This window comes from Rhinolophus sinicus, chromosome 5 (genome assembly GCF_057876585.1).
Source record: "Rhinolophus sinicus isolate RSI-liver-muscle chromosome 5, RSI-T2T, whole genome shotgun sequence".
NCBI classification, from domain to species: domain Eukaryota; kingdom Metazoa; phylum Chordata; class Mammalia; order Chiroptera; family Rhinolophidae; genus Rhinolophus; species Rhinolophus sinicus.
This window is the reverse complement of record NC_142505.1, coordinates 14,713,000-14,735,459: the sequence shown is the minus strand read 5'-3', so window position 1 is coordinate 14,735,459 and position 22,460 is coordinate 14,713,000. Positions and strand designations below refer to the sequence as shown.

General features: G+C 41.4%; 2 protein-coding genes across 4 annotated transcripts in view; one reads left to right on the top strand and one right to left on the bottom strand.

Annotated features, from left to right (window-relative positions):
- Positions 1–371: 371 nt before the first annotated feature.
- Positions 372–7,870, bottom strand: EPM2AIP1 (EPM2A interacting protein 1). Its single transcript, XM_074312629.2, has 2 exons — positions 1,941–7,870; positions 372–1,541 (listed from the first exon to the last, which is right to left on the bottom strand). Exon 1 carries the CDS (start codon positions 7,868–7,870, stop codon positions 6,044–6,046), a length of 1,827 nt encoding a protein of 608 aa, XP_074168730.1. The 3' UTR covers positions 372–1,541; positions 1,941–6,043.
- Positions 7,871–8,304: 434 nt separating this feature from the next.
- Positions 8,305–22,460, top strand: part of MLH1 (mutL homolog 1) — a 37,028-nt gene continuing 22,872 nt past the window's right edge. For all 3 annotated transcript variants that reach the window (XR_016021277.1, XR_016021278.1, XM_019727652.3), the window contains exons 1-9: positions 8,305–8,438; positions 10,236–10,326; positions 12,828–12,926; positions 14,907–14,980; positions 16,557–16,629; positions 17,736–17,827; positions 18,626–18,668; positions 18,805–18,893; positions 20,900–21,012. Coding sequence is in view for 1 of the 3 variants with exons in the window: in XM_019727652.3 (XP_019583211.3) it covers positions 8,323–8,438; positions 10,236–10,326; positions 12,828–12,926; positions 14,907–14,980; positions 16,557–16,629; positions 17,736–17,827; positions 18,626–18,668; positions 18,805–18,893; positions 20,900–21,012 (790 nt within the window). In the remaining 2 variants the exon portion in view is untranslated. The remainder of the gene's footprint in view (positions 8,439–10,235; positions 10,327–12,827; positions 12,927–14,906; positions 14,981–16,556; positions 16,630–17,735; positions 17,828–18,625; positions 18,669–18,804; positions 18,894–20,899; positions 21,013–22,460) is intronic.

Below are 22,460 nucleotides of genomic sequence, written 5' to 3'. Positions count from 1 at the left end.
CTTGATTTCCCAATTTACAAGCAGTGCCTAGTAGCACAGAGTGAGGGGGAACAGGGAAGGGATAAAGGCTACGATGTAAGATGGTATAGGAAGAACAGGGTGTGTGCAGGGTACGTGTAGGTGCAGGTCCTGCAGGGCCGTGTAGACCATGACAAAAGACCTTGGATTTTATTCTGACCGGATACTAAGCCATTGGAGGATTTTGAGCAGAGGAGTGGCACGGTCTGATTTATATTTAAAATTAGAAAAAAAATAAGGACCCCTCTGGTTGCTATGTGAATATTATGTGCGAAGTATGGAAGCAGGGTATATGTACCAGAGGATACCAACAGAAATAGGTGTGTATGTTCACTGAAAGACAGATACAAAAATGTCCACAGCAACTTTATTCATAATAACCACAATTGGAAACAATAAAAATTTCCATCAATACTAGAATGGATTCATAAATCGTGATAGTCATACAAGGGAACACTACACAGAAGTAAAAAATGAACTGCTGCTACATGCAACAACAGTGTTGAACAAAAGACACAAGAGTACATATAATTATTACATTTCCATTAGGTTTTAAAACAGACAAAAGTAATCCATGGTGATAAAGTTCAGAATAGTGGTTAACTGTGGGAGGGACACAGGGTACCTACTGGGATGCTAGAGATGCTCAGTATCTTGATCTGGGTGATGGGTCCAAGGGTGTATTTATAAATCCACTGAGGTATACACTTAATATTTGCACACTTTACTGACTGTAAGTTCTATCTCAATAAAAAAGAAAAAGTATTTTGAAAGAAATTCTCTAAATGGTGAGCGATAACCATGTGTTAGTCAGTAGTGTTGTCTTCCGAGTATTTCTGGTTTTCCTCCAAGGCAGGTGGAAGGATTATGCCCCTGAGACTTTGGTGTGGCCATGTGATTTACTTTAGCCAATGATAGGGCTTTCAGGGCCTGTGAGTGATTTGCCATACTCTTCAATTTCCAAAATGAGCAGCCTCACCCTCTCTGCTATCCCCTTGGTCAGCCTGAGTCCCAGAATGAGCATAACTTAGGACAGGGATCAGTTGATGTTTTCTGTAAAGGGTCACACAGCAAATACCTTAGACTTTGTGGGCCATATACTATGTCACAACTACTCAACTCTGCAATTGTAGAGAAAAGTAGACAATACACAAGTAAATGGGCAAGGCTATCTTCCAGTAAAACTTTATTTACAGAAACAAGCAGATTTGCCTGTGATCCACCCCTGACCAAAGCCCAAGTGAGAGAAAAATTGTGTGAGACACTGAGATTTTGTGGATGTTACTGTGTGGCAACTTAACCTATCCTGATAGGTTGAAAACTGGTTCAGTTTTCAAAAAGCCTAAAATACTGAACATTGGCTTCACTGGCAGGCATTCAGGACACTGTATTGGAAGATAGAAGAAATAACTTATGGAGGGGCAATTCATGTTACAGACGGGCGAGAACTGTCGCTTGAGAGAAGCTGGAAAGCAGGTAATGTACCCTTTACTAAAGGAAAAATACTTTATGGTTGCTGTGGGCTGAATTTGACAAAATGCACAGGAAAGAGATGAACTCAATAAAAAATATAATTCATCATTTTGCAACCAGAAATGCAAGGGAAGAGTTCACAAATTCAATTACCCATTGAGTAGGATGAGGCCACTTCTCAAACATGAGAAATGCTGTAATCCAAAGTTTGGTTAAAATCCAGTGTTGCAGCAAGGATGAAATCACTGGATGACTATCATACCTACTGTTAAGATCTCTGAGTTAATGTGCTTCAGACTAAAATCCAATTAAGAGTATAATACTGGTTAATCCCTTCAATTGGACAAAATGGCTCAGGGATAAAGAGAATAAAGGTATGGCTCTCCCATGAAGGCTGAAGGTTCCAGTTACCCAGAAATTAAGTTCAGAGAGGCTTGTGGACAAGAAACCAAAGAAATATAGCAAATCAAGGAAGTACATGTTGACTAGATGTCACTTTTGGGTCCTCTTCCTTGGGGAGGAGATAAGGGGAGTCTGCAGGTCGGAAAATAAGTGAACTGAATATTGAGTGACCAGAAGGGCTGACTGAGTCATTCCTCTAACATTTTGTTAGATTTACTTACTTTTAAATCCCAGAAGAGTCAGACACCATCTGTAAATAGTATGCCATTTTCTCCTACGGTTGACGCTGACAAAAGGAAAATGGATATTAACTCTCAAGCAGCACTCTTTTTCTGATACTGAATGTAACTTTCTAATTACTTAAGTATTGTTTTAGACCACTACTTGTCCAATCTTTTTCATCCAGGTTCTTTTGGAAGTCTGTCTTTGGAAATTAAAAAATTAAGACTTCTTATCAAGGAGATAAAAACTTAATACTACATAGTGGATTTATGTGAGTATACCTGGGTTTGAATCCTGGCTTTACTATTTATGCCAAGCACTGAGTTAAATTCTGGGCCTATAAGAGATTCCTAGTCACAAAGAACTTAGTTTCATTCCTTAATTTGTAATATGGAAATAACAATTACCCAGAGAGCAATCTAAGGCAGGACCACTGTGAAGAGAAATAAGACTGTGAAAGGGCTTCAAAGAGTACAAAACACTACACGTACATTTATTCATCCAAACATTTATTGAAATGCCAGGCATCGTGCTAAGCACTAGAGATAAAACAGTGAGCAAGGCATAATACGGGCCCTGCCCTCACAAAGCTTACAGTCTAGCAGTGATTATTAAGAAGTAACATTAAAGTGTGTGAAGTGTATGGTTGGGAAAGAACAGGGTATTTTGGGAGTGTGTGGTAGAGGCACCTAGTCTAGAGGGCATCAATGGAGGCTTCCAAGAGGAAGTGGTATATAAAGTGACACCTGAAAGATGAACAGAAATTGTCTTATCCTAAGAGCAACGGTGAAAGCAGCAGAGTGACATAACCAGATACGTCTTTTGCAACAATCTGGCTGCAGTGTGGAAAGGGATCAAAATCAGAGAAAGAGAAACTAATGAGGAGGCTGATGCTATCACTTAGGCAGGTTGATGGCCTGAATTAGAACAGTAGCACTGGAGAGTTGAGAAAAGTTTAGACAGTAGACTTAACAGAAAGGTTTTTGTGAGTAGGTGTGATGGATGAAGAGGGAAAAGTCATGGATAACTCAGTTTTTGGCTTGGGCAAGGGCAACTGAATGGCCGGTAGAGCAGGTTTGGGGGCAACACCAGCGACATGCTGTGGTGCTTGAGACAGCAAAGTTAGCAATTAGATACACGAATTAGGATAGGAATAGAAAGAAGATACGAATTTGGGAGTCACTTGCATAACTGAAGCCAAGGAAGATGAAACAGCTAAGAGATGATGTGAGTAAGAAGACAGTCCAAAAAAATTTTTAAATCCCCAAAACACAGATATTTAAGGGAAAGAGGTACCTGCAAAGAAGACTAAGCAAGTATACCGGGAGGTGTTATCTCCCTGAAGCCAAAGCAAACAAGTACTTCAAGGAAAGTGGTCAGTGGTATCACAGGGTAAGAATATTGACAAGGACGTCGGGAGCAGGGGAGCGTCATCTGAGTGGCAATACAGGAGACTGCAAATACAGACACATCTTTCAAAAAAACTTGTAGGAACGGGAGATATAGGGAGATAACAATATTTTAAAAATAGTACTTATTTTAACTATATTCACTGATACAACAGGACCAGTAACAACTATTTTATAAAAAATATTTAAAAAACAAGACTCCCATGCAGTTACAGAATTACTTAATACAGAAAACTGTAAAATACACACTTTCTTCTTTTTTACAAACAAGACTAGGTTATAATAAATTCTCTATTATTCGAGATGAATTTAAAATCCTTGGCTTGTATTTCCCCCACCCCCCTCAGTTAGTATACGATGCAAACTAACTTCATTGTTACCTTAAGCAAAATATATACTAGAACTTCACAAAATGTACAAGACTTCGATACTTGAGGGAACAGGGGCTAGAAAGCAGAGCAGCTTTCAGGTCTCCAATCGTTCTTTCAACAAAGCACTTGCATGGCAGAGAATACTCCAAACTATTGGGAAATTACCGGTAGCTTTTTGTTTGGTTGGTTTTTCACTATGTTGTTTTTCCAAGTATTTAAGCCTACTCCCTATTAACCAAAATCTCACCTTGACCATTCTTGATAAGTAGCATAAGTATCTTAATACTTAACACTTGCTCTTCTGCCCTCAACTAATTATCTATAAACAGAATACTCATAGAGCGTTTAATCTGTTCAATATTAATTATTGGCTTATAAATGCTATTGTGAGGTACCGGAACCTATTAAAGCCTTTATTGCACCTTACCAGCCAAACTTCGAATGTTGGAATTTGTCTTCCCCTCTCAAGCATTGTCAGTTTGCCCAACCTGAACTTCTAATTTTGTTTCTACCGGTAATTTTCTTTGTCCCTCAAAATAAAATAATATACATTGGGTGTCTACTGGCACTTTGAGAGGGGTAATTCTTCATTGTGCCAGGCTGTTCTATGCATTTAAATACCAGCAGAACCTCCCAGTAAATGTTACCACCCAAGAAAGTCCCCTATGTTTTCCAACATCTTCTGGAAAGAGGGGTTACTGCCTCTGGTTGAGAACCACTGACACAATTTTTGTGCCTGGGTTCCCAATGGCATCTATTTTCATTGCTCAGGTATCAGTTCCTTCTAAATTCTTGGTTGTATCCTGGTTCCTTGAATTTGCTGGATTAGTGACCATAGAATAATGAGTTACAATAGTTAAGACAGGACTCTAGCACAAGTTTTCAGATTGTACTTAAGAGATCTAAAGTTGGGTCCTGTTTTTAAATCATTTTGCATATTTGGCTTTACTGTAAGATTTCCTTTTCATGGTTAACATTAAGTTTGAAAATTACTGTTTTAGCACAAAGCACATGATGGCTCACAAGAAATACGAAATTGCTACAAGCTGTGAATAAAACTGCTTCTCGAGAGTTAAATATTTCTACCTGTGCAGTCTTAAATACAGAATGGGGGGGGGGCGTTTCAAATTCTATAATAAATCCATTTCCAGCAGCTAACAAAATCTGATAATATATCACTGTAAAATAAAATGTTTCCTTTGAGCAGGATTTCCTTATAAAGCACTTATACATCCATGCAGACAGGACAAATAAGCTAAAATATCTCACACCTCCTGATCCTTGTGTAGAAAAATCTTTTTTCCTCATCCTCATTGACAAGGCCAAACTTCTGTCTACAACAGAAAAAAGAATTACTAATGGGCAATCATTAAGATTCTATACTTACCATAGTCCTTTAATAGGCAAGCTGGTAAAACAGCACCCAACTGTGAAAAATTCAGGGGAAACCTCCAAAATTGGTTACTCTGATCTCCAAATTGCAGGAAGCTTTCTAACAGCAATTTTAAAAATAATTCTGGCTCCTAAAATTTTATTTGATTACTTCCTCTATGATTACTAATAATCATTATCGCTGAGGTGGGGAGGGAGGAGGTGAAAGGGAGGTAATCTTAATATTTACCTCAGACTCAAAAGTGTTTAAAAAAAAAAAGTTTCAAACACTTTGATAGCTTGACAAAATACTTCCACTGAATGTACGCTCTTCCTTTTCAGAAACTCCTGAACTGCTATGTGAGTTTCTGCAAATTGGCTTAAGCATACATTTAAGGAGTTGGTAATTTCAGACTATGTGTATCAGAATTTTAACATTTTGTTAAAATAAGAGCTAAAATGTCTTCGAAATGCTTCTAATTCCACTCACATTACCGGCACTAAAACTCTTTAAAAACAATTATACCATAAAATCAAAAGACAATAATTTTGTCATTAAGTTCTAAAAAAGGTGTTCGCATGTTTCAGTTGCATGCTGCCTCTTGAGATGAAAAAAAAAACCACAAAACTGTGAGAAGAATTTGAATCATAATGAATTTGGCTGAATAAACTTGGGGCTTTCCCATGATCCAAATTAGTAAACTTGAAAAATCAGACAAATTTTTGCTTTTAGAACTGGATTCCTCAATGTTGTCTCAATGTTGTACTACAAAAAGCTCATGGATTCAATTGATTTCTTCCTCTCACAAGAGCATCCCAGTGCGGCTCTATATCAGTTGTGGCGATCCTGAACAGGGCGTGCAGATGCTCATCTGTCAATGGCTGACTCAACGTGTGTTGGTTTCGAGTCAAATATGAAAATGCCTTGTCGCAGATTTCGCTGCTATCAAACAAGGATGCCACTTTACAGGCAACCCCTTTGATAATCGGGTAAGATTCAGCAGGCAATCCAGCATAGAACTGTCCCAAGTCTTTGTCTCTGTATTCATTCCAAAGGTTAGTATTTGCCTGAAGTTTTGTGAGCTCCACCCTTACTGAAATAGGTGCATATTCAGGTTTAAAGTTAAATGGATTTGCAAAAAGTTCTAAGTCCTTTTTAATGAACTTGAGGTCTTTGAAATGTCTCTCAAATTCTTTTTGTAGGCGACAGATCACCACTTGATATCGATCAGGATCAAGTATTTTTTCATCTTCTTTAAGATGTTGTTTAAGCTCATCAACAACTTCTCTGAGGGCAGCAAAGTGTGTTAGATTTTTTTCCTCAATGTGTCTCTGAAGTAAATTCAGCTTAAGTTCAAAGGTACAAATATGGTCAAAGGCAGCAGCCACAAAGACTTTATTGACTCGCAATAGTTCACTGAGATCTCGAAGGTGGTTCATAATATCCACCAAGAAGCCAAAGTCACAAAGCCATTGTTTGTCTGTGAAATGGACTGTGGTCGCCCCTACTGAAACCAAGAATGCTTCTATCTCTTTCCTTAAAGAAAATATTACTTTTAAAGTTTTGCCTTTTCTAAGCCAATTGTTCAGACATCGTCCATTAACCCTTTCGCCATGCTCTGATTCAGAATCAGTTAGCAAAGCCTGAAATTCAGGTCGTCTGACGCCTCTTGTCTTAATCAAAACTATCCATTCAGATACGGTATTTATGATCTGATTAACATCTACATCATAGGAGCTCAACAGTTCCAAGTGAAGAAATCCCGAATAATGAATGACATTCCAACAGTTGGGGCTTACAGCCTTTTCTCTCATGTATGACACCAGTCCTGAGTTCTCACCAATCATCCTCAGAGTGTGGGTCGTGGTTAATCCTACCATTCGCTGCAAGCTAAGCCCTGCTGTCTGCAGGGCCTCAAGGATTGCCGCCATGAGGGCACCGACGCTGAAGTGATGAGTCAGGTTGACTATGGTCAGAAGCTCTTCTTGCACCTCCAAGTCCTGGTCCACACCGCGGACAAAAACCAGGAGGTAGTTCTCATAAGCCACAAAAGCCTGGTCGTCCAAGGCAAGGGAATAGGCTTTAAAGTCCTTGGCTCGGTTAAAAAGCTGACTGCGTAGATTCTCGTTAATGTTCAGGACCCTCTGCCGGATGATTTCTGGAGCTAAATCAATGCCACCGATGACGCTTACGTGATCCGGCAATACATCTCTCAGCATCACCTCCATGCATTGGTATACAAAGTCCCCCTCGCCCCAGCCGCGACCCTTCAAGGCCAACAGGCGGGCGAGCCCGAGGCCTGCACGGGCAGCTCTCTCCTCGGGAGTGAGCGGGGGGATCTCGGGCAAGTCGCCCTGACGCAGACGCTCCACCAGGGCCGCGCGCTCGCCCTCCTCCACATACCGCTCGTAGTAGTGATGCTCGGCCTCGTAGTGGCGCCTGACGTCGCGTTCGCAGATGGGTACGACGAGGTGGCCGCAGATCAGGCACAGGGCCCCTTCGCCCTCCGGAGGCTCTACCACCAAGAAACGCTGGGTCCACTCGGGCCGGAAACCCTGAACCTCCTCGACTTCCATCTTGCTCCTCTTAGGTGTCATCCACATTCTACTGGAAGGCACAAGAGCAGGGCCAACCTCCCGGCGGCCGCAAGGAGAGGGCGGAGCAGGAGCAAGCGCCAGGCACCTCCTCCGCTCTGCGCCAGATCACCCCAGCGTCGGGACACCAACCTCCCGCTACCTCACCTCCGCTCCTATTGGCCGGAAGAGCGGACAGTGATTTCTAGCGCACAGGCGCAGATCTCTCTACCTCGTCGGCTGAAGCTGCCTGATGGCAGAACGAAGAGCCCTAGGTACCCACGGACCCGAGAAACTTGACTGGCATTCCAGCTGCCCAATCAACAGCTCCCTAGCTGGGAAGCGGCGCAGCATCTGGGAGGGGTGGGCCGACCGGCGTAAACAAAGTTGAGGTGAAGACGTGAGCACGAAGCACTGAGGTGATTGGCTGAAGGCGCTTCCGCTGAGCATCTCGACGTGACCTGGACTCCTCTGGCGCCAAAATGTCGCTCGTAGCCGGCGTTATTCGGCGGCTGGACGAGACGGTGGTGAACCGCATCGCGGCAGGGGAAGTTATCCAGCGGCCGGCTAATGCCATCAAGGAGATGATTGAGAACTGGTACGGGGGAGGCGAGCCAGGCTTCCTTAGAAACTACGGCTTAACGGGCCGCTTCTCGGGAAGGCGCGGACACGCCTCCCTGCCCTGGGCGGAGACGTGGACGGCGCATGCCCACCGCGGCGGAGGCCTGCGGGTCGCGCTTTCTAAACTCTTACCCTTTACCGCGGCGTGGGTTTGATCGCGTTGTCGTGCGTCTTTTCTAGGATTGTGGGCGCAATTAGAGGGTACACAGTAATGTTTTAATGGTGCCATTAACTGAAGGAAATGCTTTTCAAATTATATTGCAGAAGGTGCAGAATTTTAAATGCATGAAAATTTTAGGTGGGGGAAAAAATAATCTCTGCATCCTTCGGAGGGTACCTTGTCAGTTTCATGCTTATTCCAGAAATCATGCACATTCAAGAGTACAAGTCATTTTGAGTTTTATTCTAAATAAATTGTCGAGATTTTAGAACAGGCCGATGTTCTTTATCTGGGTTTAACTTGTGATTCCCCTATTGTCGAATTAGTGATCCCACTTAGTGCAGTAACTGCCCTTTACTTTGGGGCACTTCAAAGATACCTGATTTTATGGGTTATTGTGTGGATTCTGAAGTTTATCAAAGAACTATCAAAATGTGGAGGGAAGAGGTTAAAAACGTGGAAAGGTAAACCTCAAAAAAGACAAATGCTCATAACGTATCCAAAGGTAATGTCACATCCTTTGTGTTAAAATCAATTGATGCTGATAAAATCCATACATTAAAAGACAAAAAAATGTGCCACCGAAGAATGGTAGGTTTGTAAAGAAATATTTGTGAAAACATAAACCATTCAGGGTAATGGGACTGAAAGAACAGGGGATCGGAAAGGGCCATCTAGGGAAAGGAAGAGAATCAGGAGAGGAGATAGGCAAAAGAAGGAGCTGGGAACCTGGGAACAGTTTCTCCTTTTGACTTTACTTACCATAAGGCTGGCTTTTGTTTGTACAATGTTAGAATTAGCTGCCAGAACACTTTGGGCCTATTATTGTACTGGGCCAGAATACTCCAACAAAACTAAGCATTAGCACAGTGGTTTATCATTAATTTCTATAAGTAGAGACCTTGTATGGAGTCCAGTTATGCTCTTTTTAATATGTAAGTCAAGATGGCTAGTACAACTTAAACTGAGAAAGTCTTTAATATTTAAGTAACTTACTGTCGTATTTCTGGATAAAGAATTTTCTGTGTATGGAGTTGATAACCTCTCTTTCCCATGCAGCACCAGGCTGAATTTGTTTTCTCTAGCAGGTGCTCACTCTATGCTCTGAGGCTACTCTTGGAAGGTATAAAAGATTTATTGGCTTCTTAAAAAACTTTCTGCATTGCCATTTTTTTTTCTGTTCCTCAACATAAATATATTTTCTTAAAGGAAAGGGAATAGTAGAGAAAAACATTTAGAATTTTTGGTTTTTTTAAAAATGACATTTTATTAGGATCGTTTAGGAACTTGAATGAAGTTCAAATAAAGTTCAAGTAACAGATGGTAGAATTAGTAGAGACGAGGGTAAGAAAAAGACATGTACTAAAAGGACTTCTAATTTCACTTTCTTTCCTAGAGGAAATGATGGTTATCTCCCTTTGCCCTTCTCTTCCCTCTCTCACACAGTGTGTGAACTGATAAGAATGTAGTCACAGAGCCTGTTAGACAAAGGAAAAACATATTAATTAGTCTTATATTTATCTGGAATTTGTTCTTTTTCCTTGGCTCATATTAAAATATGTGCATTAGAGTAGTTGCAGACTGATAAATTATTTTTTCTGTTTGACTTGCTAGTTTAGATGCAAAATCCACAAGTATTCAAGTGGTCGTTAAAGAGGGAGGCCTGAAGTTGATTCAGATCCAAGACAATGGCACTGGGATCAGGGTAAGTAAAACCTCAGAGGAGCAAGACGTTTGTGTGCATCTTGTGATACATACGCAGGAGGTGGCAGAACCTTTCCCTGTTCTGGAAACTCTGGGCTTCTGTGGATGGGATTGTTTGAAAAATTCAGCACTAACTATAAATATTTATTGAGTACCTATTCTGTGCTGGGCACTGTTCAGGGGAACAAGGAGGTCTAGGGGTGAGTCATGAGACCCTTTAAAGGCTGAATGTTCTGAACAGAGAACAGTATATACAAAAAACATGACCTGGAAGCATGCCTGACATGTTTAAGGACCAGTAAGGAGGCCATTGTGTCTAGAACAGGGTGGGGATGGAAGAGGAATAGGAAATGAGATCTCAAGGCTAAGCAGACTGATCGTGTAGGACATTGTGGGCCCTTATAAAATCTTTGGCTTTTACTCTGAATAAGGTGGGATACTGTTAGAGGGTTTTAAACAAAGAAGTGACATGGTTTGGCAAGTTTTATAAGAACTCTTGTCTACAATGTGGAAAACAGGCTGTGTAAGGGCAGGACAGCGGCAGTGAGGAAGCACTTGGAGCAGTACAGGAGAGGGGTGATGGTACTGATGGTACCTTGGACCAGTTTGGGCACAGAGAGATGTAAGAAGTAGTGAGATTCTGGGTTAATTACGAAGACAAAGCTCAAAGTTTGCTGATGTAGGGTGTGCGAGACAGGGGGCATCAAGAATGATTTTAAGGTTCTGGCCTGTGCAAATGGAAAAAAATTGCCATTCACTGACGGGAGCAACTGTGGAAGAAGCAGGTTTGATGGAAGTTTGGGAATTCATTTGGGGGCATATTAAACTTAAGTTGCCTATTAGCTGGATACATGTGTGAGTCTGGAGTGCAAGGTAGAGACTTGAGCTGGAGGTACAAATTTTGTGTATTGCATTTTGGTGATATTAAAAGCCATGAGACTCACATGAAAAGATGCTCAACATCACTAATCGTTAGGGAAATACAAATTAAAACCTCAGTGATATACCACTTGATATCTATTATGATGGCTATTGTCGTGCTGGGCGGCCTCCAAGGTCTCTGCTCCCGCTCCCCATACAAGAACGCAGGATATGGTGAGGCCAAAAAGGAACACACAAGGAGCCATAGATAGGGGAGTCATACTTAGTATATTCTCGCCGGCGGCACTATACTCTCACTGGAGGCTGGATCCACACTGTCCGCAACCAGCCATCCTAACTGCAATCCGCGCTTGCCAGCCCAGCCACCATCTTCTTGCTAGCCCCCATTTTCTTCTCTTCTCTCCCTCTCCTCCTCGTAGCCACAGCAGTTATATTGTGGCCACTGGCTCACTGGTTACAGCTGACGGCCAACTAGCCACAGCTGATGGCCATGCAATCACAGTTGGCCATTTACTACCTGAGCCAGCACCTGTCTATGTGAGGCCGAGAGCCTGGAAACTACTCTCTGGGGCTCCGCCCCCACAGCTATTATCAAAAGTAATTAAATAAGTATTGGCAAGGATGTAGAGAAATTGGAACCCTTGTGCATTGCTGATGGGAATCTAAAATAGCACCGCCACTGTGGAAAACGATATGATGATACCTCAGAATAATTAAACAGAATTACCATATGATCCAGCAATCACACTTCTGGTTGTATACCAAAAAGAACTGAAAGCAAAGTCTTGAAGAGATTTGTATACCATGTTCATAGCAACATATTCATAACAGCCAAAAGGTTGAAGCAACCCAAGTATCAACAGGTAAATGGATTAACAAAATTTGATACATACATACGATGGAATATTATTCAGTTTAAAATGGAATGAAATTTTCATACATGCTACAATATGGATGAATCTTGAAGACATTATGCTAAGTGAAACAAGGCAATCACAAAAGGACATATGATTACTCTTATATGAGTAGTGAAGTTCATAGAGGCAGAAAGTAGAATGGTGGTTACCAGGGGTTTAGGGGAGGGGATAATGGAGAGTTTTTGTTTAACGGGTACAGTTTCAGTTTGGAAAGATGAAAGAGATCCGAACATGGATGTTGGTGATAGTTGCACAACAGTGTGAATGTACGTCATGCCACAGAACTATACATTTAATGGCTAAAATTGTAAATTTTGTTAATGTATATTTTAGTACAACTGAATGTATCTGTAGATTTTTATAAAGACGTTTTCTAATAAGTTGTATACAATCCATGAGACTGGATGAGATCATCAAGAGTGAGTGTAGGTAGAGAAGAGGTCCAAGGATGGCATACTGGGTTACTCCACAGTCAGGGGAGATGAGACGGAACCAGCAAATGAGACTGAGAAATGAGACAAGTGAGGCAGAAGGAGCACCAGGTCAGTGTGGCATTCTGGATGCCAGGTGAGGAAGTTACTGCTAATTTAAAACCTCTTCTCCTAAGAGTTTTCTTCTTGGGTTCAATCAAGAAAAGGTAAACTCAAAAAGATTTGGAAAAATTAGTACCGTAATTATTTACTTATTTTTTGGTATCTTGTAGAAAGAAGATCTGGATATTGTGTGTGAGAGGTTTACTACAAGTAAACTGCAGTCCTTTGAGGATTTAGCTAATATTTCTACCTATGGCTTTCGGGGTGAGGTAAGCTAAGGGCTAAATAAACGTGTAAAACATCCTTCTGAGATGACATTTCTGCCATTTGTCAGCATGTTTCTCAACAGGTAAATAAGATAAGATACTTTTTGCGTGGTCAGTATATTTGAATCTAAACAAACTTAAACTCAATTTGCTGAAACTGAGAATTATTCATACATACTTAATACACCATAAACTATAGCTATAGAGACCCGCAAGACATCCTGTGCCTATCAATGGAAGAATGCAACACCATCTACAAAGTTTTCTTGTCCAAAAATCAAAAGTGAATCTGATCAATACTTAGATCTAAGTACCAATACACAGAAAATATAGGGGTCAAGGGACCATGGTAAATGATACTGAGAGTTGGAAATTACATGATAAAAGACTTGTTTTTTTCAACAAATAAACTGCAAGGGAAAAACACAGAAAAGGGAGCAAGAACCTATAGATTAAAAGAGATTTAAGAGGCAGATGAACCAGATCCAATGTATAGAGAGTGAAGGTACAGAGGGGAATGGAGCCAATTACTTTTCATTTTAGGCCTTTCTGCAGTTTTTTATGTGCATGTATTACTTTTATTTAGTTTTTAAAAATTCAGTGGCAACTGTGACCCTAGTCACTGTAATTTTCATCAAACCAGAGGGGTCTCAAACGCCCTCTGGCTCACAATGAGCCCCAAATTGCTATAGGTAGGGCTAATACCAGACTATGTATTCTGATGCCCCCTTTAAGTATGCTTCAGATGAAGCCCGAGCAAAGCACTTTCATTCTGGCTTTGCAATTTCCCGGGTCAGTTTCTAAGTCTATAACCTTTTGGAGCCTTAACCTAGTTGTAGGGTATCTTTGGGGTTGTTATTTCACTGTAATTAAAGGAGAAGATTTATTGAGGGGTTTCTCTGCACTATCATCGTTCTCAGCACTTTGTATGTATTAACTCTTGATAATTCTGCTAAGTACTTTCTATTATTATCCTGTTTTACATATGAGGAAAGTGACCCTGAGAGATTAAGAAACACAGCCAGGGCACACGGCTAAAAGTGGCAGAGTGGGGATTGAACCCTGCGAGTTTGACTCCAGAGTTTGTGCTCTTCTCTTCTTGGCTCCAGGGCCTATACAAAGGCCTCCAAACTGTAGGACCATCTGCCAGTGGTACACTCTCTTCCTGGCCTCCAGTAACATGTTAGTACTGTGTGTGTTTCATGTCCTTCCTTACACAGGTCTCAAAATCGTTTGCATTTTTAATGAGGAAAATTAGCTCAATTACATAAACCAGGGAAATCCAGCAACCATCTGATGACGTCTTAGCCTGAGCCATGTGCATTTTTAATGCACTCAGCCAGCCACGGGCTGTGTTCCTGAGATGCTGCTATCACACACACCCCAGCACAGTGCCTGGTTATACTTTTATATGCCATGATGTCCTGGTGAAAGGAGATGCCGGTTCCAAAGGGCTAGGAAACCAATCTTGGTTATAAGGGAAAAAATGGTTGTGGTGGTTTGTTTTTTTTTTTTTTTTTCATTTTGTCTTAATTGTATAATTTTAAATTTATATTTCTAAACATGTAATTACGGAAAACAGTTTTGACTAAAAATATACAACATTGTGTATTTGGAGTAACTCTATTACGCATTTCTGAAGGCAAGTTTTAAAACTGTTGGAAGACAAAGAATATTAAACGTGCCTGTAACGGTACACCTGGACTCATTTGCTAGTAACCCATTAATGCTTTGGTGTGTTTCCCTTTTGGACTTTTTAATATATTTTTTCCCCTTGTTCTAGTGATTCTGCTACAGATTCCATTTGATATTCTTTGTCTTTTTTTTTAACATATCATCAAAGTGAGTGAGCCAAGTGCTCATTGTTGTCGTTTGTTAATACAGAATGGAAGAGGCAATTTAGATATGCTTTCCCTTACTGACATTATGTGGGGTGACCCAGCATTGTGTTTTTCTTTCATTCCATCTCCTTTGCTTCATTAGGCTTTGGCCAGCATCAGCCATGTGGCTCATGTTACTATTACAACCAAAACAGCTGATGGAAAGTGTGCATACAGGTAAAGTGCTGTCTTCTTTCATTCATATGTATTCATCCAGAAAAGTGCTTCTTGCCTATTTCTCAAAGTAATCCTGTCTAAACACCAGTGTTATCTTTTTGTGGCCAAGCTCTTGGGTAAGTTTGCTTTCCTCCCTTTGGATTAGTTGATAATCCACAGGGATGATTATTAGGCAATACTCTTACTTCATGGATTATTAGAGGATAAAATGTGAGATACTACAAGTGCACAGCAAGGTGTCTATTACACAGGTATCCTAAGTTAGTGGTAGCCGTGGGCGTTATTCTGCCCTGTGGCCCTTCCGTAGGATGGCAGTCTGGCTGATTACAGGACTGCGGCCGGGATGCTGGAGGCTCACTGTTGTTTAGCTGGCTGGGGAGCCGCCAGCTCCCTGCCACATATGTGCCTGTGTAGGTTCGCCTTCCCGTGGGTGGCGACCCACTGTTGTGCTGGCACGGTTTTCACGCTGATGAACGGGCTTGGAACAGCACAAAAGCAGATTCAAGGAATCAAAAATCACATCTTTGTTTTTATAAGCACTGGCCATTCACTAGTGGAGGACAAGTAGGAGTACCTAATTCAGGCCCCCAAAAGAGAATTTTTTTTTTATCACAGATTTTTTTGGAGTTAATATAGAAAATCACTTCAACAGGGACAGTTCTGCCTGCTTCCCAGTCTTCTTCATCAGACAAATGAGTAAAATAGTGGAAGATGGAGCTTTTCCAAGTACACAGCCCTGATGCTAGAGGAGTTTGTGATTTAGAATTACCCTGGGATCTGGGGAGGCTGATATGATTAGAATCCCTTCTCTCAAAGTGGGGAGATGTGTGAGTTAATGTCTTTCTGTACAGCCTGGGACACACTTCAGTTTCTTCACCTCTGGGATGGCGGTAGGCCCCTCTTGGGGGCCTCTGGTGGCTCCCCTGCCATGGCCGGATGAATGCAGTTACTCTCACAGCAGCCGGCGCCCTCCCAGTGAGCCCTCAGTCCACCTTGCAGCCTCTTCTCGCCACACATCCCCAGCGGCCACGTATTCTAAAGCTTCTATGCTTTTGTTTCTGTTTTTCTCTTCTTGGACAGTCTTTCGTGCTCTCTCCACCTGAAAGTATTGCTCCCTTGAGCCCACATGAATTGTCACCTCTTCTGTGACACTTTCACCCTACCACACTTAACCCAGGCTGAATGTTTCCTTCTCTAGATCACTTGGCCCACTGTTCCTGCCTTCATTCTAGGGCTGATGCGTGGTAGTCCTTCAATAAAAGATCACAGAATTACTGAAAAAAACTTTACTTAGACACTGGCAAAACTATTCTCTGTAGCTCAGAACTCAAGAATTAAAAAGCAACATTTGCTAGAAGAACAGAGATTTTTTTTTTTTTTTTTTTTTTTTTTGTATCCAATTAGAATGGTATGCAAGTAGTGTAGTGGGAAAATAAAGAGGAAAATGATAATTAAGACAATATGTGACATGCATGTATTTTAACCTATTGTTGGTATAATTTTCTTTTTTACCCTTCGGATAAGTATCTATTCTGTTTCTATTTAGATATTAATATCGCTTATATTTCCTGATTAGAGCAAATTACTCCGATGGAAAGCTGAAGGCTCCTCCTAAACCATGTGCGGGCAATCAGGGGACCCAGATCACGGTAAGAATGGTACATGGGAGGGTAAATTGTTGAAAAAGAGCTTTGTATAAATACTGAAAAAAATTATCTCTGAACTTTTAAAGTAATAGTAAAATAAATCCCTACTAGTTAATAGAAGCCCTAAGGTATCACCTGCTAAGCAAGAGAAATGATTATTGGCTTTTGTGGCATGATAGGCTGTCCACTCCCTTATCTTTTTTAAAGAGGCTAGGAGATTTTTTTGGGGGGGTGGCAGAAATCACGGCAGGGTAGTTGGCATTGAAAGAACCTTAAGCGTGGCTCTAGAAGACGTGAGTTAGAATCCCAGCCTTGCCACTCAGTGGTTGTGTGTCCAGATGCAAGTTGTTTAATGTCCCGTAACCTCACTTTTCTCATCTGTCAAACAGAGTAAAGAATACCTGCCCACTCAAAGGGTGTTTGAGGAATGTGATTGCGTCACTATTCAGGAGAAAGTCCTTTCTGCTCCCTTGTTTCTGTGGTGTTACATTTGGTCTCTTCCCATTCTGTGGTCACATAAAGTACCCCACTGTCATGTTATGCATCCCACCTTCCACCTCCAGCCCTAACTAGAGCACATTCTCCTGAAACGAAGTCCTGGGCATGACGAGGCTGGTAGGAGGCAGGAACCAACGTGTGCTTTGAAGGGCACGTTAAGAGGGCTCCTGTGCCAGAGGACCGCAGCTGATTTCCAAAAACCCCAAATGATCTCAGAAATTTTGTAATTCTTAGTTTGAAAAGTTATGTTTGAATGCCCTGAGATGTCATAATTGTAAATTTAGGTTTGCCCCACCAAGTCGTGCTGGGCAAGATTGTGCTTTATTTGTTTCCATATTTCTTGTACAAAGTGAAGAGCCTGGCATAAAGATAGCCCCCAGTACCCATTTGAGAAATCAGTGAATGGATGCGGAAGGCAGGAAAAACACCCTTTCTCTCCTTTGTTAAGGCTGCCGTATCTCTCACTCCCTCGCCCCAATTAGTGCTTAGAACCGGCTGTTGATAAATATAGTTGGATTCTCTGCATTAAGACCCAGCTTTACGTGGACAGCTTGGGTCTTTATTTCCACATACTTCTATGAAATTACAAGAAAACTCAATCTTCTGTTCAGGTGGAGGACCTTTTTTACAACATACCCACGAGGAGGAAAGCTTTAAAAAATCCAAGTGAAGAGTATGGGAAGATTTTGGAAGTCGTTGGCAGGTACAGTCCCGAATCTGGGCGTGGGTCTCTGAGATCTCTCGCCAAAGGAATGTGTCCCAGTGCATGTGAACTGACAGTGGTTGCTGAGCTACCTGGACTCCAGCAGTGCTGGCCCACAAATTGTATCTGGTCAGGGTTTAGTCACTAATTCTGGGAGTTCACTCATGTTCCCAGGAGAGAGCAGTTGGTCTCTGTATCAGTGAGGGTTCTTCGATGACAAGCAAACCAAATTGACTCTGGTTAACTTGAGCCCAAAATAAATCTACTGGAAGGCTAGGGTGACTCACCAAAGAGAAAGAAGCATGGACAGTTGCTCCTGGGGGAGGACAAGAACCAGGGAGGCTTCAGAGATCTAATGCAGTGACCCTGCTCGAGGAAGAGTCAGGGGAGGGTCTGTATTGAGGGTCTCTAAGGGAGAATAAAAAGACTGCAGGGATTGTTACAGCGAGGTTCCCAAGATGTCCTTGAGGTAACCCAGACATTTTGAGTTTGTGAAAATAAAACTGGAGGTAGTTGTATTGAGCTATTGAGTCTAGTTAGCAATCTATAGATGCAAAGTGGAACCCTGTTTTTGGTTTGATTCAACCATATTTTAGCAATGATATCTCCCTGAAGTCTATGCTGGCTTATTTTCCTGAGGGTAAGATATGATAGATGAAGATATTTTTGTTTGCATATATCTTTGTTTATATCACTTAACTCCACCAATTTATGTAACTGAAAGGGGGCTCTGACACGTATTGTGCATTTGGCCGCTCTTTGCTTATTGTTCTGTTTTGTCTTTTTTTTCTTTGTCAGGTATTCAATACACAATTCAGGCATTAGTTTCTCAGTTAAAAAGGTAAGTTATTGATTCATAGGGGGTGGTTATGTATTATAAAAGAAGGATTTTTTATAGTTCTCTTGTGGAGATAAGGTTATGATGTTTCAATTACAACTATGAGACAGTAAGTTGTATTTTCTCTTCTATTTATCAGCAAGGTGAGACAGTAGCTGATGTTAGAACACTGCCCAATGCCACGACTGTGGACAACATTCGTTCCATCTTTGGAAATGCTGTTAGCCGGTATGTTGAGAACTTAGATTAAAAAAAATCTTCCACATTCCCTCACGTTATTTTAGATCAGATAGCACCTGCCTTAAGAGTTTGCTTTAATCAAATATGCAGTCTTGTTGTCATGCTTCAGATTTGTTAATCGAGTCATTATTTCATGTCACTGATACTTCTTGGCTTTATGTTATCTCCTAGATGGTCTGGCTATAAGTCAGTGTGTTCTCTCTAGGTCTCTGTCTTCAAAATATTTGTAGTGTAGTAGAATTCTTTCATCCTCCAATGCTCCCTCTTTTCCTTACATTTCCGTTATCATCACTTTAGGATTTCATTTATTATCATTCAACATTTATTAATTGCCTCCCATATTCTAGGCTGTGTGCCAGAAGTTAAGGATGTAAAGACAAATACAGTATTTCCTGTCCCCAAAGACTTCCCTATATGGTGGCAAGCAGATTTATGAGTGTCACCCAATCTTCATTGTCAAGGAAAGCGTAAGAGGGGAAATTACTTACATTATAGATTCTTCATGGCACTCCCTTCTGCCACTGTTTCCACTACCACCAAAACCACCATGTCTATCAGATTCCTAGGTAAATCTCAGGACTTTACAAAGCCCAAAATGCCTATGTCATCATTTGAAGGGGAGAATACTAAGACCCTTCTATATGCCCGGCAGGTACCAGGTGCTAGGGATACACAGATGATGAGATAGCTTCTGACTTCCCTTTTTCCAATAAACTTAAAAGCAGCAGCAGTAGTCCCAGAACCCAGTTTTCTACTTTGAAGGACAAATTATTATTTGAGCAAAACCAAGTGTCTAACTAGGGAACAGTCAGTCTGCTTTTAATTACCCTTTTCTTACTAATTAAGTGTTACTGAATTAATTGTTTTAAATTGTGCTCCCAGAGCAAGGAGGGAGCTCTTTTATACAGTGAAACTTTTAAGAGCTTCTTGACTAAATTATAAGACTCAGAATTAGTTGTTATGAAATTTCTAGGGACTGTAAGAGATTAGAAATCCCACAGAGCAGCATACCCAAAGCGTATTGCCAGAACACCACCCCTTGAGACATTTTGGAAAGAAAGTGTCTGCTGGTTGATGGTGTATGGGACACACTGCAAGCTGTACCCTCTGCTCGGATACTCAGAGCTCATATTACTGCATGAAAAGCTTCCACCATACATTGGCAAATGCTTACTGAGTACCTGCTGTTTGCTGGGTGCTGGGCTGTGTGGTAGAGATGCATAGTAGGGAATAAAGCAGAAATGATTCTTGCCCTCAGAGGACTCATATTCTAGTTGGAAAGACACATGAAATAATCGTGTCATTCATTGGGATTGTGCTAGGCGCCACAAAGAAAAACTACAAGGCACAATGGGAGAAACTTGGGATGGGGAGGGGTCAGTCAGAGAAGACCCTTTGCAGAAGTAATCCCTGAGGTGTGAGGGGTAAGGAGTTCATTAGCTGATACTGGGAGCTTTGCCTGCTGAGGGGCCAGCACTCAGGATGGCCCACAGGCAGAAATGGGTGTGGCTTGTATGAGGATCTCCTTTCACCTGTTAAACTGATCTCTTAAACACACCTTGGGCAGCCCCGTTGCCATAGATTCGTTATAGTAAGGGATTCAGCAGAGATGAGTTTTTGGGGAATCCCATGGTTGGGATATAGTTACTAAGATACACATAAGTTTCAGCAAAATAGTTTCAGAGCTTGGACCTGTCATTATGTCCTAGCAATTAGAGAAGTGCTTGGCATATAGCATTAAGTGCTTGAAAACACTGACTAGGTGGGTAAGTGGATGGATGAATGGATGGATGGACGGACAGACAGATGGTGAGTGGTTGGACAGGGAGATGAACTAATGGGTGGGCCCAGAGGACCTCAACAAACCATCTCTGGGGCCCTCATTTGGCAGTTAGTTTATGGGAAGGAGCTCTGATTTTTCCAACTCTGATTCTTTATAACAGTTGAATTTTCCAGTATATTCAAGAGCCTCAAAATTTCTCTTTTCCAACCAGAGAATTGATAGAAGTTGGGTGTGAGGATAAAACGCTAGGCTTCAGAATGAATGGCTACATATCCAATGCAAACTACTCAGTGAAGAAGTGCATCTTCTTACTGTTCATCAACCGTAAGTGAAAAAGAACCAAGTGGGGAAATCTATCCCCCAGGGATTCTGTGGGACCATGGAAAATTCCTAATGCATGCGTTTGATTACACACAGGAACACCTCATGCCAAAATGTGGTTTGATTAGGAGGCATTTATAATTTGGCCTAAGTCTGCTCAGCCCTCTGAGACGCGCTTATTGCTGGCCAACTGCTGTTGCTCTAAGGGAGCCTGCAAAGGGTGCGACAGGCCCCTGGGAGCCAGCATGTCTTTGTCGCCTGCTGGCATCAGAGCCTCTCCAAGCAGGCCCTACGCAGGCCTTCGTTCTCCCCTTAGATGAAGGTCCCGTTTCAAATGACACAGCAGGACACAGGGAGAGGGGTACCTTGGGTACAGGCAATGTTATTAAAGGAAAGAAATTGAATGCTAAGCCCCTTGAGTTTTCTTTTTAATGAATGAGAGTTATTTATGATAACAAAGAATAGTACTGAAAATCAGGGAGGAAATTAACTAAATACATTCGGATTTGTCTCAGATTTCTTTCCAGTCTCTATCTCTGGACACTGCTGACATAGTGTTTACATGATTGCTGACTATTAAGCAAATACTATCGTGCATTCTATTAATACTTCATTTTATTTAATTACATATTATACGGTTTTGAGAGACAGTAACAGGGCAACAACAAATAATCCCAACCACAGTCTGACAGTTTTTCATTATCTATGCAGAAACAAGATGCATCTCTCCATTTGTTCAGTTCTTATCATTTTTATCATATAGATCCTTTACCTTTATTATTTAAAGCAATTCATATATTTTATAATTTTTGTTTTGTTTACTTGCTGTTGGAAATGGTATAGTACCCCCCCTTCCACTTACAGTGCCAACCAACTATAAATGTCCCAAGTTATATATATTTTACAGCAGTTCAAAGCAATATGGAAACAGTGAGGAGAGAGCCAGTATTTTATAGACACACTCTGTTAAACGGATTTACATTAGCAGGGTCTTTCCCTACTTCATTAGAAGGAGTTAAGCCTGATACATAACAAAGCTTGCTTTAGTCAAGGCTCAGAATGTTTTTCATTTGTTTTTTCCTAACCGTAAAGAATAACTGCTTTGTAACACATGTGTTGGCTATAAAACAGACAAAGCAAAGATCAGTAAGTGCCATCGGAGTAGCTCACGTCCCTGCTTCTGGTGGGGCTGATTACCATATGGGCTCCGCGTTAACATTAGCTAATCGGGTCCTGATGCCAAGTTCCCAGGAGCCAAGAGAGGTCAGACTCTTGTGCGTGTCGTTCAGTTATCTACACACTCTGCAGACTCACTCAGATAGCAGGGACAAAGAACACTCCTTTGGCATGTCGCAAGTTCAGAAATCTCAGCAGAGGGGCTCCAGCTGTCCTTTTGTCAGATGCCCACACCTGCTCCAGGCCTGTGTGGTCAGGACACGTGGTGTAGAATA

What these genes read in the sequence shown, in the direction of transcription:
- EPM2AIP1 (XM_074312629.2), bottom strand. Translation starts at nt 7,870, where the DNA reads ATGTGGATGACACCTAAGAGGAGCAAGATGGAAGTCGAGGAGGTTCAG.